Raw genomic sequence first — 22190 nt, 5'->3', positions numbered from 1 at the left:
TTTATGGAGCACCTCTTATATACAATCACATCTATAGTCAGCCTGATCTTAGGAAGCTGACCCCAGGCCAGGATGAGCTGGGGACTCAGAGATGGGTTGCAGGTAGCAAGTCTCTGGGCTGTGGCCTGGCCAGCCACAGGGACACAGAGCTCTCTCACCCCTGATCTTACCTCTGGGAGAAGAGAGTATGAACTAAGCCTCCCACCCCCATACCACCACAGAGACAGCAAAGCCTGATGGCAATCTGCCCCATGTCCCCCAGTAGGCACATGTACCCCTGACGTCCCAGGGTGGCCCCAGAGAGACAGTGCATGCCCTTCTCAGCCCTGCAACCTCACACCATGTTCCTGAACCTCACTAGGTCTCAGGCCTCTGAGCTTGAAAGAGGAGACTCATCTCAGTTGGTAGAATTGTCCACAGACTAACGAGATTGTTGCTATAAAAATTGCAGTGCACAGTAGACACTCAATAAATAGGAGTTTCCTTCCCAAAAATGTGAATCAAGTTCAAAGGAGCAGCCCCTGGAGTGGTAGGAGATAGAGCCCCTGGTGTGAGAGTCAAGAAATTAAAGTAGCAAAGGGGCCTCAGGAAAGGGGGAAGCAAGTGCTAACTGCCCCCAATATTTATTCCCTTTCTTCCTTTTAATAATATCACATCAAGTTCTAGCTGGGCACCTAGCTACCCAGTGCAGGACTGCACCTCCCAGTTTCCTTTGCATCTGCAGTGGCATGACATTAAGGTCTGGCCAGTGAAGTATAATCAGAAGTAGTATATGAAGTTTTGGGTTGTGCATTTCAGAGAATGGAGGCATCCTTCACTTCTCTTCTTTCCTGTCTGATGGCTGGAATGTGGTCGTGATGACCAGAGCTGCAGCAGCTATCTTGTATCATGAGGTGCAGTCCGTGGGCAGAGAACAGCACAGCATCAGGCGAGAAGGAGACTGCAGGTTCTCTATGCTGCCTTCCTGTCCTGCACAACTTGCACTTGAAGAGTCTCATGAGAGAATGACTTCATGGTTTCTCGTTTAAGCCACTGTTATTTTGGAATTATAGCTGGTTTCCTCACTAACACAGAGGGCTTCCATGTTGCAGCCTAGGGTCCGGACTCAGGAAGATTTAGTACAGGTCCTTTCTGAACTTTAGTGTCTTCATGTATAAATAAGATAGCGAATATAAAATATGTACATGGACGTAGAACGTGGCAGCTATTACCATATCTACCCTGCCCTCTATGCATTTGTTGACTAATGTCACAAATGTCCTGATGCTACAGGGGCTAGAGTTACACAAAACAAGACACCCTATCACTGCTTCAAAAAGTTTAGAATGTAATCTTCAGACCTATGAGAAAGTTCACATGTAGGACGCCCCCATTCAATGTTCAAAGATGGTAAAACAGTTGTCAGCAGAAATTTAAATTCCCTACAGACCTCAATAAGCGTCAAATAAGTACACCAAGCAGCCCGCCCTCTCTCCAGCATCTGATGATACAGTTATCATTTCCCTGTAAAAAGGCAATGCTCTAGAAGAATTTTTAGATCTGCAGTGCATTTTAGAACTTCTTCCCCTCCAAATGCAAAACTCTATCCTGGCACAGCCTGGGAGCAGGGTTTCACATGAAGCTCATGGGAATGTTTGTATCTCCAAGTTTTTCTCTATTTCTCAATTCTTGGAAATTTCCCACAATGTGATCAAAATTGCTGCCCCTGTGTGTGCCAGCACCATGTGCCTCTCTGCCTCATCTCGCCTCCCGCTCTAACGTGGTTCCTGCAGATGGTTCTCAGGTCTCCCTTCATTCAGCCAGGCTGGGCTCTGGCACTGGGGTTCCACAGCAATGGGTGCTGAGCCCCTACTGTGTGCCAGGCACTGTGCTATGCACCAGAGATACCACCAGAACAAGTCGAACACAGCCCTGCCTACCCCCAGGGCCCTTCAGAGCTCAGGGGCTAGTGTGGACGAGTGGGAACTTAGGGTGCTGGAGGTCCCAGGGGCTGCTGGAGCCAGAGGAGAGGACCCTAACCTCCTAAGGGGTCAGCGAGGGCTTTTCTGAGCTACACTGAGGCCAAAACGATGAGTGGGAAACAGTCCAGAGAAGGTAGGTGGGGGGTAAAGAAGGGCCTTCTAAGCAGTGGATCAGTTAGCTTATGCTGCACGACAAACAACCCCAAACCTCATGTTTTAAAACAACACACCATTGTTGTTTGTGACTGTGAGTCAGCCAGGTGGTTCTGCTGATCTGGACTCAACTTGGTTGATCTCTGCAGATCTCTAAAGCATCCGTGGTCAACTGGAGGTTTGGCCGTTTGACCAGCTGTGGGCTGGGTGGCAGGGGTGACTGAGCTGCGAACCTCTGAGCTCCAGTGGGCTAGCCAGGATTGGGACTGCCATGGCATCACTTCCACCGTATCCTGTTGGTCAAAGCAAGTCACAAGGCCAGCTCATATTTAAAGAGTGTGAGAGGAGCTGCAAAGTTGCATGCAAATGGACATGGATATGGGCACGGGTGAGAAATTGGGGACATTTTTGCATCCATCTAACACACACACAAAGGAAACACAGAAGAAAGCCCAGCTCTCAACATCTAGCCCATTCCAAGAGTCACAGAGGTTGGACTGTGGGCCTCTAGGGAGAAAGGGGCTCCATAAGCAGGACAAAAGAGGTCAAGCCTCCACACACAGACAGTAGGGAGCTATGAAGGGTGCTAGGCAGGAGAGGAGTGATCTCTGATTTCACTTTAGAACACTTTGATGGCCATCACCTCCCTCAATCCAGACTCTGGTGCTGGAGAGTCCCTGGAAAAATCCCAACAACAAAGGAAGGAAGGAAGGAAGGAAGGAAGGAAGGAAGGAAGGAAGGAAGGAAGAATGGAAGTTTGTTTTAAACCTGTCCCTCCAACTCCTACACCCTCCTCAGAGGTAACCAAAGCTATTACCTTGGTGTGAATCCTTTCAGACCTTCTTCTATGCCTTCACTTGCATGCACACTCACACACACACATATACTTGCACAGACACAAATTCTTTCTTCTCAGAAAGGGAGCGCATATTCCACGGACACATTGTGGTTCATTTTCATTCATTCATTCATCTATTTATTTATGTATTTTCTTCTTTCCTTCTGTCTCTATGCCCAATATGGAGCTCAGACTCACAACCCTGAGATCACAAGTTGCATATGCTCCACTGACTGAGCCAGTCAGGAGCCCCTCTGGTTCGTTCATTTTCAGTGCTCTATACTACTCCACCATGTGACTAGACCACAGTTTACTTGTCTGCCTTTCTTTTGGTGGGTAGTTAGGTTGTTTTGAATTTTTGCTGGGATTGCAGCGAGGATCTTTATTGGTGTAAGGGTTTCTCTCAGATTTATACCCACAGTGCCATGGGGGGGGTGTGAATCTATCTTTAGTTATGTTCGATGTCACTGCATTGCTTTCTAGAGTGGCTACCAGCTTACCCTCCCAGTGGCTATGTGTTTCTTCATGTGCTGGACACTCAGCATCTATAGATCTAATTTAAATATCTGTCATTCTACCAGGTGTGCAATAACCACCTCATCCTTGTTTTAATTCACCTCATCATTTCAAATGGCTGCAGAGTTTTCTGCAGAAGGGAGTAGTTCAGTCAAGCCTCCAGTGATTCATGTGGAAGTTCTCTCTTTTTTTTTTCTTTTCTAAATAATGTAGCAATTGTTTCTTTTCTGACTACTGCACTTCTAGGACAGAGATGTGCAATTGCTGAGTTCAAGGGAATACCTTTCCAAAGCAGACTGCACCCCAATTTACACCCTTAGCAGAGGCACTGAGGGCCAGGCTCCCTGCATCCTTGCCTACGCTGTCTTCAATTTTAGTCAATTTGATGGGGAGCTAGTATCTCATCATTGTTTCAATTTGAATTTTCCTGAATGCCAAGGAGGTCGAGAATATTTTCTTGGGTTTATTATCAGCCTTTCCGGTGAATTGCCTATTCATATTCTTTGTCCATTTTATCAATGGTTATCCTTATTTCTGGAGACTTGCTAGGCAATTTTATTTAAAAATTGCTCATTCAGCCCTTAAAAATTCTTTCTTATAAAACAAAACAAAATAAAACAAAACAAAAGGAGGCCACAGGTTGATTTGGGGGTGTCAGCTCCAGGCAAACCCCACCAGTGGGCCTCCAACTTCTTGAGAAACCAAGGCCAGCAGTGGCCTGGGAACAGGAGCAGCCCTGGGGCAGGTGGGATTGGAGGCCTCAGTGGTCACCTCCCCAACCCAGGTGTGCCCAGTTCCCCATCAGCATCTCCAGGCCCCGTGGAGTCAGAGGGTGCAGGAGGGATCAAGCATCTGAGCACCCATCATTTTGCCATGGGACCTGAGACGCAGAGAAGTCAACTGACTCATATGAGGTCACCCAGGAGTGGGTGGCTCAGCTGGGGTGTCGGCACACAGGCAGGGTTGCAATGCCCCATCCCAGCCCTCCTGCCCCAATCAGCAGCTCAGAGCCTCCCAGCCCAATCAGGGGCTAATTGGAGTGGTGGGGCCAGGCTGTGGATATATAAGAGGAGTGGGCAGGCCTGGCAGCCTCATGCCTGGGGAGGGGGTCAACTACCTGCATCTGTGTCTGCATCTACCCGTGCAATGGCTCCTGGGAGCATTGCCTCCAGTGACACCTCCACCTCTTCAGCATCCTTGACCTCCGCAGTGGGGTCATCTGGGCTGTCTGAGTCTGAAAAGCCAGGTAGGCAAAGGGAGGTGGGGTCCTTGTGAGCTGGTTCCCTGCATGTTCTGGACCCTCCTCTGTCATCCAGCCTCCGCTCCTGGCCCCAGCACCCATCCTGGAAGCCGTTTGAATTTTCACCTGCTCATTTGGCAGAAGAGCTGATGCCAGAGGTAGCAGGGCCAGGTACAGCCTGGGGGCTGAGGCTGGCCCAACTCCAGGAAAGCGGGCAGAGCGGGGCCTCTCCAGCTGGAGCCCATTTTCTTTTGGTGGGGAGGGTGGGTGGCCGGCCGCAGCTGCAGGGCAGCTAGTTGGAGGGACATTGCATTTGATGCAGAGTCGGGCCTTGAATTCAGGGCTGCATCCCAAGTTTCAATCAACAAACAATGCCTCAGTGTTTCTCTGGATATAGATAGGTTCATTCCCTCCAGGAGCTCCCAGTCTGATGAGCTAGACTGCCTCACTGATGAGATCCCATTTGATAATCGGGCATGCGCCTTAATGTCAGGAATACAGAGGGCTCTAGGAACCCAGAGCAGTTGCCGACCCACTCTGGGAGATCAAGGAAGGCTCTCTGGAGGAAGCGACCCCTGAAAGAGGGTTAAACCTCATCCAGGACAAGAGGGTGAAGCAGGGGAAGCATTCTGAGGATGAGTAAATACTCCTTCAGAGGAAAAGTCAGAGGGTGGGCTCCAGGTGCCTTGGAGCACACGGCAGAGTTGCTCATCCTGGCTTGGAAAGTCAGGGCGGTATATAAATCACATGGGCCTTAAAGCGAGAACTACCTGATGACCGTGGGGGACAAAGGCCAACCAGGCAGGGGGAAGAGCATGGGCAGAGGCCCAGAGGTGAGGGGGCTGGGGGAACATCCAGTTATTCACAAGCCCTGCTCTGGCCAGGGGCAGAGTGGCATCACAGGAAGGGGTAGCCTCCCAGGCCTCAGCCAGGGCCTTGGACCCTTACACTGAGGGCCAGCAGGAGGTGAGGGATATGAGAAGAAGGCTGAGACCCTCGGGGTGGGGTGGCAGAGAGAGAATCCCACAAGGAAGGGGTGGAGTGGTGTGGTGGGGAAGGGTAGGGAGGTCCAGGAGGTCGTCCAGGTTCTTGCTTGGGTGTCTGGGTAGGTGTGGTGGTGTCATTCCTGGGGAGAGAAGATGGAGGACAAGTTTGGGGAAAAGCTATGACTTCTGGTCCTCCCAGGATGTAGCAGGCATTGAATGATGCGTAATAAGGAATTGAATTCAGCCGCAGGGACTGGGGACAGAGGAGACTTGGGGTGGCTCCCTGGGATAGGGCCTGGTTTGGGGAAGCTGAGGAAGGGTTAGAACACTTCCCACAGGCCAGGCTGGAGGACACTGTAGCTGGGAGGGTACAGATTCCCTAGGGGCTCTATGCCCACTACACAGATGGGAAGACTGAAGCGAGGAGAAGAAAGTGAAACTCCCAAGGTCCTGCAGGTGGCTGACCAGGGACTCCACCCATTCACAAACTTTGGCCCCAAAATGAATATTCCCAGACACTGGGCTCTTCGTGGCCAGGAGACAGCAATGGTTGAATTGGATTAGGTCTCTATGTTTGCTTGACATCTAGAGTCTCTGGGTGTGTTGTTTGTTTTTTTTTTCTACTTCGATATGTGTTTGGGGGAAAATTATATATTTATGTATATTTAACTAACTGATTCTCTTTAAAAAGTCTTTAAGTTTTGCAAATTGATCAGAAAACATTTCTTTATTTTTTTTAATTTAATTTATTTTTTAAATTTACATCCAAGTTAGTTAGCATATGGTGCAACAATGATTTCAGGAGTAGATTCCTTAATGCCCCTTACCCATTTAGCCCATCCCCCTCCCACAACCCTCCAGTAACCCTCTGTTCTCCATATTTAAGAGTCTCTTATGTTTTTGTCCCCCTCCCTGTTTTTATATTATTTTTGCTTTCCTTCCCTTGTGTTCATCTGTTCTGTGTCTTAAAGTCCTATGAGTGCAGTCGTATGATATTTGGCGTTCTCTAATTTTACTTAGCATAATACCCTCTAGTTCCATCCATGTAGTTGCAGATGGCAAGATTTCATTCTTTTTGATTGCCGAGTAATACTCCATTGTATATATATACCACATCTTCTTTATCCATTCATCAGTTGATGGACATTTGGGCTCTTTCCATACTTTGGCTATTGTTGATAGTGCTGCTATAAACATGGGGGTGCATGTGCCCCTTCCAAACAGCATCCCTGTATCCCTTGGATAAATGCCTAGTAGTGCAATAGCTGGGCCATAGGGTAACTCTATTTTTAGTTTCTTGAGGAACCTCCATACTGTTTTCCAGAGTGGCTGCCCCAGTTTGCATTCCCACCAGTAGTGCAAGAGAGATCCTCCTTCTCCGCATCCTCGCCAACATCTGTTGTTGCCTGAGTTGTTAATGTTAGCCATTCTGACAGGTGTGAGGTGGTATCTCATTGTGGTTTTGATTTGTATTTACCTGATGATGAGTGATGTTGAGCATTTTTTAGTATGTCAGTTGGCCATCTGGATGTCTTCTTTGGAGAAGTGTCTATTCATGTCTTTTGCCCATTTCTTCACTGGATTATTTGTTTTTTGGGTGTTGAGTTGGATAAGTTCTTTATAGATTTTGAATACTAACCCTTTATCTGATATGTTATTTGCAAATATCTTCTCCCATTCTGTCGGTTGCCTTTTAGTTTGGCTGATTGTTTCCTTCGCTGCGCTGTGCAGAAGCTTTTTCTTTTGATGAGGTCCCAATAGTTCATTTTTGCTTTTGTTTCCCTTGCCTCCAGAGACGTGTTGAGTAAGAAGTTGCTGTGGCTGAGGTCAAAGAGGTGTTTGCCTGCTTTCTCCTCGAGGATTTTGATGGCTGCCTATCTTACATTTAGGTCTTTCATCCATTTTGAGTTTATTTTTGTGTCTGGTGTAAAAAAATGATCCAGGTTCATTTTTCTGCCTGTTGCTGTCCGGTTTTCCCAGCACCATTTGCTAAAGAGACTGTCTTTATTTCATTGGATATTTTTCCTGCTTAGTTGAAGATTAGTTGGCCATACACTTGTGGATCCATTTCTGGGTTCTCGATTCTGTTCCATTGATCTGAGTGTCTGTTTTTGTGCCAGTACCATACTGTCATGATGATTACAGCTTTGTAATACAGCTTTAAGTCTGGGATTGTGATGCCTCCTGCTTTGGTTTTCTTTTTCAAGATTGTTTTGGCTATTCAGGATCTTTTCTGGTTCCATACAAACTTTAGGATTGTTTGTTCTAGTTCTGTGAAGAATGCTAGTGTTATTTTGGTAGGGATTGCATTGAATATGTAGATTGCTTTGGGTAGTATTGACATTTTAACAATATTTGTTCTTCCTATCCAAGAGCATGGATATCTTCCTGTGTGTGTGTGTGTGTGTGTGTGTGTGTGTGTGTGTGTGTGCCTTCTTCAATTTCTTTCCTAAGCTTTCTATAGTTTTCAGCATATAGATTTTTTATCTCTTTGGTTAGATTTATTCCTAGGTATTTTATGTGTTTTTGGTGCAATTGTAAATGGGATAGATTCTTTGATTTCTCTTTCTGTTGCTTCATGGTTGGTGTATAGGAATGCAACTGATTTCTGTGCATTGATTTTGTATCCTGCAACTTTGCTGAATTCATGGATCAGTTCTAGCAGTTTTTTGGTGGAATCTTTTGGGTTTTCCATATAGAGTATAATGTCATCTGAGAAGAGTGAAAGTTTGACCTCCTCTTGGCCAATTTGGATGCCTTTTATTCCTTTGTGTTGTCTGATGGCTGAGGCTAAGACTTCCAATACTATGTTGAATAACAGTGGCAAGAGTGGACATCCCTGTCTTGTTCCTGACCCTGGGGGGAAAGCTCCCAGTTTTTCCCCATTGAAGATGATATTAGCATTGGGTCTTTCATATATGGCTTTTATGATCTTGAGATACGATCGTTCTATCCCTACTTTCTTGATAGACCTTCTTGAGGGTTTTTATCAAGAAAGAATGCTGTATTTTGTCAAATGCTTTCTCTGCATCTATTGAGAGGATCACGTGGTTCTTGTCCTTTCTTTTATTGATGTGATGAATCACTTTGAGTGTTTTACGGATATTGAACCAGCCCTGCATCACGGGTATAAATCCCACTTGGTCGTGGTGAATAATTTTTTAATGTATTGTTGGATCTGGTTGGCTATATCTTGTTGAGGATTTTTGCATCCATGTTCATCAGGGAAATGGGTCTATAGTTCTCCTTTTTAGTGGGGTCTTTGGTTTGGAATCAAGGTAATGCTGGCTTCATAGAATGAGTTTGGAATTTTTTGTTCCATTTCTATTTTTTTTGGAACAGTTTCAAGAGAATAGGTGTTCACTCTTCCTTAAATGTTTGGTAGAATTCCCTTGGGAAGCCATCTGGCCCTGGAGTCTTGTTTTTTGGGAGATTTTTGATTACTAATTCAATTTCTTTACTGGTTATGGGTCTTTTAAAATTTTCTATTTCTTCCTGTTTCAGTTTTGGTACTTATATGTTTCTGGGAATTTGTCCACTTCTTCCAGATTACCCATTTTATGGGCATATAATTGCTCATAATATTCTCTTATTGTTTGTATTTCTGCTGTGTTGGTTGTGATGTCTCTTTCATCCTTAATTTTATTTATTTGGGTTTTTTCCTTTTTCTTGTTGATGAAACTAGCTAGTGGTTTATCAATTTTGTTAATTCTTTCAAAGAACGAGCTTCTGGTTTCATTGATCTGTTCTATTGGTTGTTGTTGGGTTTTTTTGTTTTTTTGGTTTTTTTTTTGGTCTCAATAGCATTGATTTCTGCTCTAATCTTTATTATTTCCCATCTGCTGTTGGTTTTGGGTTTTATGCGGTGTTCTTTTTCCAGCTCTTTAAGGTGTAAGGTTAGGTTGTGTATCTGGGATCTTTTTTCCTTCTTTAGGAAGGCCTGGACTGTTATATACTTCCCTCTTATGACTGCCTTTGCTGCATCCCAGAGGTTTTGGTCTGTAGTGTTATCATTCAGAAACCAACATTTCTAATCACATTTAAATCAGGTTTCATATTAAGCCACTTTTATGCACCTTATAGTGACTGACAGCTTCTCACCCCCTTGATCTTATTTTCTTTGGCAACTTAAAATATCACAGCTAATTGAGATATCTCCATAATTCATGTACCATACAATTCACCCATTTAAAGGGTACAGTGGCTGTTAGTATATTCACTGCTGTGTGTTTCTCTCCACAGGCAATTTTAGAATTTTTTCGTGCTCTCAAAAAGAAAACCTGTGCCCAATACAGTTCTGCCCTTACCCACCCACCATCCCCAGTCCCTGGCAACCACTAATCTACTCTCTAGGATTGTCTCATTCAGGACATTTCCTGTAAATGAAATCCTATAGTATGCGACTTTTTGTGACTGGATTCTTGTACCAGCATGTTTCCGAGGAAGTACTTCATTCCTTCTTTTGGCTGGATGATATTCCACTTCATGGTTAAAACCATGCTCTGTTTATTCAATTCATTAGTTTATGGACATTTGGGTTGTTACTTTGTGGCTATTGTAAATAACGTTATGAACGTTCATGTACAAATTTTCATTTGAACATATGTTTTCATTTATCTGGAGTATACATACCTAGAAGTGCAATTCTCCTATAGCTTTTATTTATGAAAACTTTCAAATGCATGCAGAAGTAGACAGAGTGGTATAGTGGCTCCCATCTACCACCCACACCACTCCCTTCCCTATGTGCCCATCATCCAGCTTCAACACTCACCAGCTCATGGCTACTCTTATTTCACCTACTGTGTTATTTCAAAGCAAATGCCAGACTTATCATTTCATCTATAAATAGTCCAGGATTTATCTTTAATTTTTTAAAACAATTTTTAATTGTGGGATGCCTGGATGTCTCAGTTGGTTGAGCGACCAACTTTGGCTCAGTTCATGATCTCACGGTTTGTGAGTTTCAGCCCCGCATCAGGCTCTGTGCTGACAGCTCAGAGCCTGGAGTCTGCTTCTGATTCTGTGTCTCCCTCTCTCTCTGCCCCTCCCCCACTCATGCTCTGTCTGTCTCAGAAATAAACATAAAAAAAAATTAAAACAAAAACAATTTTTAATTGATATACAATATTTTATTAGTTTAACCTAGTTATTTATATGCATTATGAAGTGCTTACCATGACAAGTGTAATTATCCTCTGTTACTGCACAAAGTTATCACAGTATTATTGACCATATTTTCTATGCTGTACATTACACCCCCATGATTTATTTATTTCATTACTGGCCGTTTATACCTCTTAATCCCTTCACCTATTTCATCCATTTCCCTGCTCCCCTCTGGCAACCACCAGTTTGTTCTCTGTATTTGAGTCTGTTTCCATTTTGTTTTGTTTAATTTTTTTATTTTCCACATGAAGGTGAATTCATACAGTCTTTGTCGTGCTCTGACTTATTTCACTTAAACATAATACCTTCTAGGTCTATCCATGTTGTTGCAAATGACAAGATTAGGGCTGAGTAATAGCCCACTGTATCTATATACCATATTTTCTTTAATCCATTCATCTCTTCATGGACATAGGTTGCTTCCATATCTTGACTACTGCAAATAATGCTACAATGAACATAGGGATGCATGTATCTTTCTGAACTAGTGTTTTTGTTTCCTTCAGCTAAATACCCAGAAGTGGAATAACGTTTGAGGAACCTCCCTCCATACTGCTTTCCATAGAGGCTGTATAAATTTGCATTCCCCCCCACAGTGCATGATGGTTTCTTTTTCTCCACATCTTTGCCAATACTTAGCTTTAATTTTAGCCATTCTGACAGGTGTGAGGTGCTATCTCATTGTGGTTTTGATTTGTACTTCCCTGATGATCAGTGATGTTGAGCATCTTTTCATGTTGGCCATTTGTATGTCATTGGAGAAAATGTCTATTCAAGTCCTCTGCCCTTTTTTAATCAGATTGGGGTTTTTTTGTTGTTGTTGTTGTTGTTGTTGTTATTGGGTTGTAGGAGTTCTTTATATATTTTGGATATTAACCCTTTGTCAGGTATATCATTTGCAAATATCTTCTCCCTTCCAGTAGGCTGCCTTCTCATTCTGTGATGCTTTCCTCAGCTGTGCAAAGCTTTGGTTTTCTAAAAGGATTTTGTTTTCTAAAAGGACTATTTAATTCTTTCAGTGAATCTTTATGGAGCTCCTGGTGTGTGCCCAGCCCTATGTCAGTCACTGGGAGACAGTGTCCAGATGAGCAGCACTCCCTGCCCTCAAGGCTCACTGGCCAGTGGGCAGTAGTGCTGACTAGGGCTGCCTTTGATCCCCCAGGTCCCTTGCCCACCCACTGCGGGGTCTGGCTGGTGCCTGGCGGGTGCTCTGCCAGGCATGTGTGTTACTGATTGGGACCGAGGGTGGCCTGGGCTCTGGGTGACGCCCTGCCATCCATCCGTAGGCCTGAGCCATAGTGGCATCCGAGGGCCACGCCGTCACCCTCCCGTGCTGCGCATGGTTCTGGAGGCGCTGCAGGCCGGAGAGCAGCGCCGGGGCACCTCGGTGGCGGCCATCAAGGTTTACATCCTGCAGAAGTACCCAACGGTGGATGTCCTCCGGCTCAAGTACCTGCTGAAGCAGGCCCTGGCCACCGGCATGCACCGTGGCCTCCTGGTCAGGCCCACCAACTCCAAGGCCAGGGGGGCCACTGGCAGCTTCAAAGTGAGCCTGCTTGGGCTGGGGAACGGGGTTGAGGGAGGTCACAGTGTGGGGGAGCTGGGCCCCAGGGTCTGAGCTTCAGTCCCAGCTCCTCCTCCCTGGCCTCTGTGTGCTGTTCCCCTGCCAAGAGGCCTTTCTCCTCCTGTCTTCTCTCTGTGTTTTTCCTGTGTCTTCTCAGAGGTACCTTCTCCTCCAGGAAGGCTAGGGCCCTGCCCCATCTAAGACCCCCACAGGGCCTCAGTCCCTGCTGTGTCCACCTTCATTCCCCGTCAGGTGTGTTCAGTGACCAGGGACCGTCTCAGCCGTGTTCATTTCTGGGTCCTTGGAAGAGCCCCTTCCTGGAATTCTTCACCACGGACAAGGCACACCCAACCATGGGCTCTAGAAGGTCACTGTTGGGTGTGTTCCCCATGCTCACTGGCTCCAAACCCCAGGTCTCCAAACCAGGGCTGGCACCTCCCTGGGCCATCACATCCTCCTCTTTCAAAGGGGAGGGTCCCAGAGGGGGGCCATCCAGGCACACCCAGAGCTGAGGGCAGATTTGGCATAAAATCAAGCCCCAGCATGGTGCCACCAGGAAAATCTCAGGGACCCAGATATGGGGTCTGTCTTATCATTGCTGGGCCGCAGCACGTGGCAGTTGCTCTAACAGTAACTGTAGAACACTGTGGAATTTTCTCAGCATACCATGTTCCAGTCCCTGTAGGTGGCTGAGGGCAGGAAGTCCCTCGTAGAACTCCTGTGTGGAGGTCAGAGCTTGGATACAAGCCATGCCAAGGCCAGGTGCATAGGGAATGGGGAAGGGGAGCAATACAGGGGCACTGGGGTTGCATGTGGCTGGGTTAGGCTGCAGGGCCTGGGAGCTAGTCAGGGAAGTGGGCTGAGGGAGGGGAGGAGGCAGGGAAGGAAGCCTGGTGTGTCATGTAGTTAGAAATGTGTGTATGCTGAGAGGGGATTTGTTTCTGGTCTTCACGGTAATGGGGAGCCATAAGATTTGGGGGGCAAAAGGAGGAATGTCCTTAGAGGCAGGCTCTAGAAGGACAGAGACCACCTGTTTGCCAAGAGCCTCCCCAACTGCCTACTGGTCACTCACTCCCTGAAGGCCCCATTGTAAAGATGGGAAGACTGAGGCCAGTGGGAAAAGAGAAGACTTCCTGAGTTGCACAGGAAGTTAGGAACTCTGAGCTATCAGACTTGGAAGGTCCACCCAAGGGGGAGAAAGGAAGCGGCAGGGAGGCATGGAGGTGTGAGGCATGAGGTGGGGGACAGGAAGGAGAGTCAGAGCCACAGAGATGGGAAAATGTGTGGGTTGGAGGTCATGGATGGGAGATTCATGAATTAGCATCTCAGAGGACTAGAGTCCGGGCTCCTGGTCAGTGCTGTGCGATTTACTCCCAGGAGCCTGGCTTTGAGACTTCAGGTGCAGGGTAGGGGAGCCTGCCTGCACCCTCCTGACACCCACCGGGGCAGGAGGGAAGAGAGCCTAAGGTGGGTCTAGGAGACTCAGGTCCTCCAGCTCCTAAATGGCCACACCCCTCTCTGGAAGAGCAGTGCAGGGATAGAATGTGTCTTCAGCCTCAGGCATTTTGGCCGTGGTCCTGCTCCCCATGCCCCTGACCACCTTCTCTGCCCCCTCCCTCTTTTGGAACAAGGCGTTCTCTCTGTGCCTCATGTGGGATGTAGGGGTATGAGACCCTGAGACCTCCTGCTCTCCATTCTACCCCACTCTCTCCTCTACCAGTTAGTTCCCAAGCACAAAAGGAAAGCCCAATCTAGGAAGACATCCGCCATGACAGCCCCCAGGAAACCCGGTGAGGCCAAGGAGAAGGGTCCCAAAAAACCAAGGGAGGCAAAGAAGGACCCTCCCAACCCAGGCGAGGTGAAAAGGGGACCCAAGAAGCCAAGAGAGGCGAGGACAGGTCCTACCAAACTGGATGCAGCCAAGGAGAAGGCTCCCAAGAAGGGCAGCCAGACCAAAGACCAAGAGGCAAGACTGAGTGAGGCCAAGAAGGCCTCCCAACAGCCAGACAAGGCCACGCAGGACCTTCCCAGTGCCACTGGCCCAAGAGGAAAGTCAAAGGTCAAAGGCAGAAGGAGCAACCAAGGTAGGTGTGTGAGTGGTGTGAGTGGAGGGCCTGGGCACAGGGATTTGTGACAGCCATTGGATGTGAGGTAGGACGGAGGGAGAGGCCTGCTCTGGGGAGGGGATTCCTTATCTAGTAAATGTGCCTGAGTGCTTGTCTTGACCTGGAGAGTTGGAGAACCCATGGTAGCTGTGGAGGGTAGGCTTAGGGAAGGGAGAACCCAGAGAGAGGAGGAGCCTGACTCCTCTGAGAGGAATCAGGGGAAGCTTCCTGGAGGAGGTGTCCCAGGGAGGACAACAGGCTGCGCAGAGGCCCAGAGGCATGAAGAGGGTAGAGCTTTTGAAGAAGTGCATATAGTTCGATGTGCAGCATGAGAAGCAGAAGGGAAAGACTGTGAAGGGCAGCTGGGAGTCCGGACTGTATCTGGAGGACAAGCAATAGCTATGGAAGGACTTTGGGGAACAGCTAGGGTACAGGGTATTGTTTTATTTATGTACATATGTATGTATGTGTGTATTTAAAAAAATTTTTTAACGTTTATTGTTGAGAAAGAAAGACAGAGTGTAAGCGGTGGGGGGGGGGGGGGGGGCAGACAGCGAGGGAGACACAGAATCCAAAGCAGGCTCCAGGCTCTGAGCTGTCAGCACAGAGCCCGACGTGGGGCTCGAACTCATGAACTGTGAGATCATGACCTGAGCAGAAATTGGACACTCAACTGACTGAGCCACCCAGGCACTCCCAGGGTATTTTTAAAAATGTTTCACAGCTGCCATGTGGAAGACAGACTAAAGACTAGAGGCTAATAAAGACCTGTCAGGGGTCTTTATTGTGAGTGAGTGCAGAGTAGGGGGTGTCTGCTTGGTGCCTTGCTGAGGGTGAGGGATGGTCTTCCACAGTCCAGTCAATCCCGCCGCCCCCTCCCCCCACCCACCCCGCCAACCCGTGAGAGATGTTGTTATCCCTAGTTTGCAGACTAGAGCACCCAGGCTCAGAGTGGTCAAACAATTTGCCCCAGGTCACAGAGCCTGTGAGTGACAAGGTGAGGACAGGGGTCTCTGAACCTTCTGCCCACCAGCAGCTCCTCCTGAAAGGGGTCCTTCCCACATTCCCTCCCTCACTCTCTGACAGATGGTGAGGCCCACAGGAAAACAAAAGCTGGGAGTCAGAATTCAAAATCAATGGTCCCCAAGGTAAGGTGCCTGCATGACTCCCCTGGTCTGGGTCTCCGTGCTGAGCAGGCCAGAGCATGGGTGTCCCACTGGAAGGGACCGTGGGGCAGGGGGTAATTTGCTTTTGTACAAAGCCCAGTTCACTGACTTTTGTCTGGCCCTCTAGTGTCCTGAGGATCATTCTCCCCACTTCACAACTAAGAGACAGGCTTAGAGAGGCGGGGTCCCTTGTCTAAAGCCACCCGGAGCTGGGATTTCAGCCCTATTCTCGTGGGTTCTGAGCTATGTGTGAACTCTGCCCGGCTCTGTCATCTTGCCCCTGGTTTGCTTTCTTATAGAACAAGAATAGTGCTGCTTCTCCAGCCAAAAAGAAAGAAAACAAGGTCCTTAAAGAAGTTGTTGCTTGTGGGGCCAAGGTGGGGCCCAAAGCCAAGGCCACTGCTCCTCCTAGGGCCAGTGGGTCTAAGACAGTGCCTGCACCCCTGGCCAGGAAGACGGGGGCCCCCAAGGGCCCAAGAAAGCCCGGCATGCCCACCAAGGCCTCGTCGTCCAAACTGGCCAGTAAGAAAACAGAAGCTGAAAGCTAGAGCTGGGGTGGAGAGAGACTGAGATTCTGCTCAAGTTTTTATTTCCCAAAAAACCATTACTCTATTTATTTCATTGTAACCTATTTATCAATAAAGGTGTTTTTCCCCTCACAAATTGGTGTGAGGAGAGGCTGAAGTCCAAGGATTTGGCCATCTGGGGCTTGGGCCCAGGTAGGAACTCCTGCCCTGCAGGGAGACAGGTTGTACAATGTAAAGGGTTCAAGGCCTGTGGAGGCACAGAAAGGGTGTTAAACCCAGCCTGATATCTGGGACTGCTTCCTGGAGGAGGCAGCTTTTGGTCTTAAAGGATGAGCAGGAGACAGCTGAGGGGAAGGATGCTGCAGGCAGAGGACCCAGCATGTGAGGTGGGGCTGGACATTGTGGTAGAAGGAAGGGTTTTGTGGCTCTGAGAGGAGCATGAGGTGGGGGTAAGGGTGAGGGTTGGGGGAGACGAGGGAAGGTAGACTTTCTCCTGGGGGCAGTGGAGTACCAGGGAGGGTTATAGGCAAGGGGGGGAGACTAAAGTAGTACGTGTTTAGAAAGAGCCCTCTGGCTGCAGAGAGGTGGGTTTGAGTTGCTGAGAGCAGCCAGAGACGGTTCAATGCCTAGCAGTGCCCTGTTCTAATCAGCAGAAGGAGGGGAGAAGCAAAGGCCCGGCGGTGGGATCATGCTTGACAGGCTCAAAGAGCTGGAGGAAGGTCCATGTGGCTCAAGTCCAATGAGGGGGTAGTAATGGGAGATGAGGTCCAGGGTGCAGTGACATCTGTGAGACTCTTCCCATGGAGAGGTGGAGTCTACGTCCCTGCCCTTTAAATCTGGGCTCTGTGATTGCTTGAACAGTAGAATGTAGCGGAAAGGACATTATGATGCTTTCTGGGCCCAGGTCTTAAGAGACTGGCAGCTCCTACTCCCTGTGTGTAGTGTTGGTTTTGGTTTTGGTTTTGGTAGTTGCTCTTAGAACTCCACCACAATGCTGTGGGAAAGCCCAAGAAGCCAGTGGAAAGGAACAGAGGTATCCCAGTTTTCAGCCCCAGCTGCAATCCCTGACCAGTTTGCCAGTCGTAGGAGTGTGCCCCCTTGGATCCAGAACTTCTGGCTGTAGTTAGCTGCCTCGGTTGACACCATGGCCGAACCCTGTCCCAATTGCAGATGCACAGGCAATGGACAGTAGTGTCCCCTTATCTGCGCTTTCGCTTTGTGTGGTTTCATTTACCTGTGGTCATCCATGCTCCGGAGACAGGTGATCCTTCTGACCTATTAGCTGAAGGTCGATAGTAATCTCATGCTACGTCAGGGTGCCTACGTCATTTGCTGACTTCATCTCACCACATGGGCCTTTTATCATCTCCCATTATCACAAGAAGTTATTTTGAGAGACAACATTCACATAATTCTTATCATAGTATAGTATTATAATGGCTCTGTTATTACTTGTTGATCTCTTACTGTGCCTACTTTATAAATTACTTTATCAAGGGAATGTACGTCTAGAAAAGTACACAATATATATAGGGTTCATACTGTGCAGTTTCAGGCATCCACTGGAGGTCTTGGAATGCATCCCCCGCAAAGAAGGGGGAACTACTGTAAATAAATGCTATTGTTTTAAGCCCCTGAGCATTGGGGTGGTTTGTTATGTGGCAATAGATAACCATGACAAGGACTGCAGGGTAGACCAGGAAGGGCCTTGTAAACCAGGGTAAGAACTTTGGGTTTCGTTGGTTTTCGTTGTAATTGTGAGGAGGAGCCATTAGAGGGTCCTGAGCAGCAGAGTGACAGCAGGGGACACGGGCAACAGTGGGAGGCCGGCTCCTGCAGCAGGGGTCCAGGTGAGGGGAGGGCTTAGAAGTAGTGGATTCTGGGTAAAAGTTTAAGACAGGTGCATGGAATTTGCTGAAGGGTTGGATGTAAGAAAGGGGTCACTGATGAGTCTACAGTTTGGGGTCCACACAGCCTGGTAACTCGACAGTGACAATTTCCTGGGGTGAGGACTTGGTTCGGGCAGGAGGCTGCAGAGAGGTGGTCAAAGTGGTGACCACTGAGCACAGGCAGGGCAGAGAAAGAATGGGTGAGTTAGAAGGGAGAGGGAGGTAAACTGGACAGGAATTGGGAAAGAGGGCAGATGGGAGTCAAAGGGAAACTGAGGCAGGCCAGCATGGGGCATGAGGCAGTTCCCTTCCTGTCCCTGCTCTTTCAAAACCCTACCCTCCTTCCTTGAATCCCACATGAGGCTTTTTCTAGCTGTGCTGACAGCCTCCCTGGGGTATCTGTAGTGTGGCTGCCAGCAGGGCCCCGAGGGTACTTTGAGCAGATGGCAGGGGCTGGGCCAGCACTTTCCTTGGAGAGGGTCTGGTTGTGCCTCTGCTCCTTTTATGGTTTGGCAGGGGGTTGTGGGAGGCACCCGGCCAGGCTCTGGGGCGGCATTCCGGGGCCTCACAACTCCACGAGCTAGGAGCAGGTTAGCATTCCTGGCCTGGCAGAGGCCGGGCAGCATCCAGTACCCCCGTGAGACACGGACGAGTCTCCTCCCCGCTTGAGGACACTGTGCTGAAGGTCTCCACCTCCCATGACCCTCGGACAGCAAAGACACTCCTGAGGCTGCAAGGCAAGTCTTCAGGGCCCCAGATACGAACTGTGGACAATTCACAGAAGTTGCCCACCTTCCGTGTTGAGAAATGACCCCAGAAACCAGAGCTTTCCTCCATGTGCAAATGTGTTATGAAACTTCAAGAAGGAATTGCATGTTAATCAGGCATGAAAACAGGCTGCAGAATATTTAATGACACGGAAAGATGTTACTGACATATTGTTGCATGGGGGAAAGGCAGGTTACAAAATGGTGTGTACACCCTGGTCCCGAATTTTATTCAGCCCCCGACCCAGGCAGGCACACAATCTGGACCGACATTCTCTGAGACATTGACCTTGGGTGGGTTCGCATAGCTTTATTTTCTAAGTGCTTTTTGTACTTCCTGACATTTCTGCAGGAAACCTGTGTTCACAAATCACACCAAAAAAAAAAAACCCTATCAAATGTGTCAATAACTTAAATTAGAAAATCTGCTTAATAAAAAGGAATCAGTGCTCAGAATAGAAAATTTGAAAAGATAAAGAATCTGTCCCCACCCCGAAGCCAGTACAGGAAAAGGCTATTTTTAAAGCTAAAAATTGTTTATTTTTCTTTTCTCACTTCTCTGTTCTCATTAATTCTAGAACTGGTATTTGTGGGATTTTGTTTCAATTGTATGAATTTTTCTGTCCTAGTTCTTATTCTTGATAAATGTATGCTTAGTTTTTTCCCCATTATGACGGAAAAATAATTAACTTGAGTAGCTTCTAATTGGGAGCCAGTTTGCTAATGACCTTTTCCCGGGGGATGGCGTTGAACACCCCCCCCCCCACCAGCTTCGGCCCCGAGCCAGCAGGGTGGGCCGGGGGTTCTGTGGCAGTGCTGACCCTGAGGAAGGTTAACTGCTGTGAGGAACAGATTGCCCCACTGGAAACAGTCCAGGGTTACACTGGCCTTGGGGAAACTGCGTATTTCCTCACGTGAAAAAATGGGGTTTTCAAGATTGATGAGATATTCAAGGGGCATATGTAAACATCAGCTGTCTTCCTAGGACAGTCACCTTGACCTCCCCACCCATTTGGGGTCCACTGTGGAGACTGCCTGGAGGAAGCACAAATGAGAATAGGGAGGCCGTGCAACCTGGTTTGTGTCCCCACTTTGCTGCTCCCTGGCTATACAATCTGCGGGGGTGGGGGGCGGAATTCCTCCACTGCATTGAGAGTCAGTTTCTACATCTGTAAAATGGGCATAATATTCTGTTCTTCACAGGCCTGTTCTTTTTTTTTTTTTTTTTAAATTTTTTTTTTCAACGTTTATTTATTTTTTTTGGGACAGAGAGAGACAGAGCATGAACGGGGGAGGGGCAGAGAGAGAGGGAGACACAGAATCGGAAACAGGCTCCAGGCTCTGAGCCATCAGCCCAGAGCCCGACGCGGGGCTCGAACTCACGGACCGCGAGATCGTGACCTGGCTGAAGTCGGACGCTTAACCGACTGCGCCACCCAGGCGCCCCAAGGCCTGTTCTAAAGGTAAGTAGGAGCAGGACCCATATGGCAGCTATGACATCTTCCTGGAGGTCCCATGGATGCCCTCCAAGTTCAGGAAGGTTGGCTATGGGTCAGGCCCAGAGCAAGCAGACATTGTCCCACTGAATCCTGCCATTGCCTTCCCAGAACTAAGGTATCTGCCCAAGCTTGTGAACGAGGATGGCGGAGGCAGGGCTCTAAACCTGGCTGCCCTCTCCTTTCTACTACAAGCTCACCTTTCCCTCCTTGGCCATCTCAGGATAAAGGCTGGAGCCCACGCAGGTTTTCCCATCAGGCTTTTATTATAAAGAAGGTTCCAGAGCTTCCCAGCCACCCCCTCCAGCCCAGCCCCCATGGGCTCAGAGCCAGTCCCAATGCTGGCTGGGTCTGCTGCAGGGGGAGCCGGGTCAGCCACGGAGGGTTGCTTCTGACAGGAACAGAATGGGTGATTTTTTTTCAGGCCTTTGGGGGGGGGGGGTCTCTGCCAGGTCTGCCTGTCCTCTGGAACAGTCATTTCCAGTGTTATGTTGGGAGCCCCTAGGGACCCCTCCCCGGGTCCTCTGCACAAGCGGCAGCTATTCACAGTTGGCGCGTGAGAAGTTTTTTAATATATAAAAGCTTTAAAAAAAAAAAGTGGTGCTATCTTTAGAAACACTTCCAGCAAGATCAAGTAGCCCAGCTACAGCCTTGGTGCAACTTAGCCCCCTCCCCTCCCTTCAGCACCTGTCCCCTCGTCCTCTGCCCGCCCCAGCTTGTGGGAAAGCCCACGGAGCCTGCCCACGGGCCGTGGGCACTGCCCACTCCACCAGCAGCCGCTCAAGCAACCACAATCTGACACCGCTTGAAACCGTGTGCCACCAGAGTCCTCTCTGGGTGACAGCAGACGGAGACAACATTGTGGCGGCCAACGCAGAAACCGATCCAGGGCTGGTGCAAGGAGGCCTCCCCTCTGCCACATTGGATGAGGTAGTGTTTCCGGCTGCGGCCTCTGGGCCGGGGGGCTCTGCTTGAGGGCGCTGGGCCATGTAGGGCAGGGCTTCAGCAGCAGTGGTGGTGGTGGCAGAGCTGGGGGTGGGGAGGCTCTGGCCAGGCTGTGCTGGCGGGGGGCAGGGGCTGGGGGTGGGTGGGTGGCAGGAGCCTTACCAGGCACTGGCTGCAGCTTTCAAGTCCCCAGCCCAGAGATCAGGTCTGGGGGCAGATGGGAGGGGCCAGAGAGAGGTGCCCAAGGGGCCAGGGCTGGGGGGTTCCTCTGCCAGGCTCAGAGGGGCCCTTCCATTCCCCCCTCCCCAGAAGCTGACTCTGCTCAGTCATTTCCCAGCCGCAGTCAGAGGCACGGGGATCAAAGTGAAGTTGAGGGCAGCATGTCCCTCCCCAGCACCGTCTCCCACAGGCTCAGGCCTCACTGTAGCACTCATAGATGTTGTCCTCCATCAGAGCCACCACCTGCTCAAACTTGTGCTGCAGCTGGGTCCTCCGGGCAGTGGGGTTCGCCTCCAAGGCAGTCATGATCTGACAGGGAAGCAGGGGGCAGCTGGGTCACAGCCCGAGGCCCTGGGCCCCAGAGGCTCCCACCACAGTGGGGGAACAATCTACTCGCTGCCTGATTTCTACTGCTGGCAACCAACACCTAAAGCGCAAATATCCTGGGATGTGAATACTTGAACAGGAAACTTTCCTGGGGTTTTCCTGAGCAGAGTGCAGGTGGGCAGGGCGGAAAGCTGGGGGTGGGGGGGCGCCATGACCCCAGGCCCGCAGGGGTACTCACCTGTGTGCGATACCTCTTGGCATATTTGTAGATCTCAGCCATGGCCACGTTGGTGTTGAACTCGTTCTGGTATTTCTGTAAGGA

At 48.9% G+C, this 22190-nt stretch overlaps 2 protein-coding genes across 3 annotated transcripts in view; one reads left to right on the top strand and one right to left on the bottom strand.

The window, feature by feature from the left end:
- The first annotated feature begins 12172 nt into the window (after positions 1-12172).
- H1-8 (H1.8 linker histone) lies at positions 12173-16382 on the top strand. Its single transcript, XM_086697364.1, has 4 exons — positions 12173-12409; positions 14148-14511; positions 15619-15680; positions 15998-16382. The coding sequence occupies exons 1-4, from the start codon at positions 12203-12205 to the stop codon at positions 16244-16246; spliced, it is 882 nt and encodes a 293-aa protein (XP_086553490.1). The 5' UTR covers positions 12173-12202; the 3' UTR covers positions 16247-16382.
- Positions 16383-20620: 4238 nt separating this feature from the next.
- The window catches only part of PLXND1 (plexin D1), a 60172-nt gene continuing 58602 nt past the window's right edge, over positions 20621-22190 (bottom strand). For both annotated transcript variants that reach the window (XM_086697363.1, XM_025922686.2), the window contains exons 35-36: positions 22107-22181; positions 20621-21850 (exon numbers count right to left, since the gene is read on the bottom strand). In XM_086697363.1, coding sequence (XP_086553489.1) covers positions 21734-21850; positions 22107-22181 — 192 coding nt within the window. In that variant the 3' untranslated portion in view covers positions 20621-21733. The remainder of the gene's footprint in view (positions 21851-22106; positions 22182-22190) is intronic.

The sequence above is a fragment of the Puma concolor genome, chromosome A2 (genome assembly GCF_028749965.1).
Source record: "Puma concolor isolate L17-30 chromosome A2, mPumCon1.1.hap2, whole genome shotgun sequence".
NCBI lineage: Eukaryota > Metazoa > Chordata > Mammalia > Carnivora > Felidae > Puma > Puma concolor.
Note: the sequence above shows the minus strand (reverse complement) of the source record. Positions and strands in the feature narration are given on the sequence as shown.

Excerpts from the sequence above, each read along its gene's own strand:
- H1-8 (XM_086697364.1), top strand. The coding sequence starts at position 12,203 with ATGGTTCTGGAGGCGCTGCAGGCCGGAGAGCAGCGCCGGGGCACCTCG. Across the intron at positions 14,512-15,618 it reads AGGCAGAAGGAGCAACCAAG|ATGGTGAGGCCCACAGGAAA; the intron begins GTAGGTGTGTGA and ends ACTCTCTGACAG. Across the intron at positions 15,681-15,997 it reads CAAAATCAATGGTCCCCAAG|AACAAGAATAGTGCTGCTTC; the intron begins GTAAGGTGCCTG and ends GCTTTCTTATAG.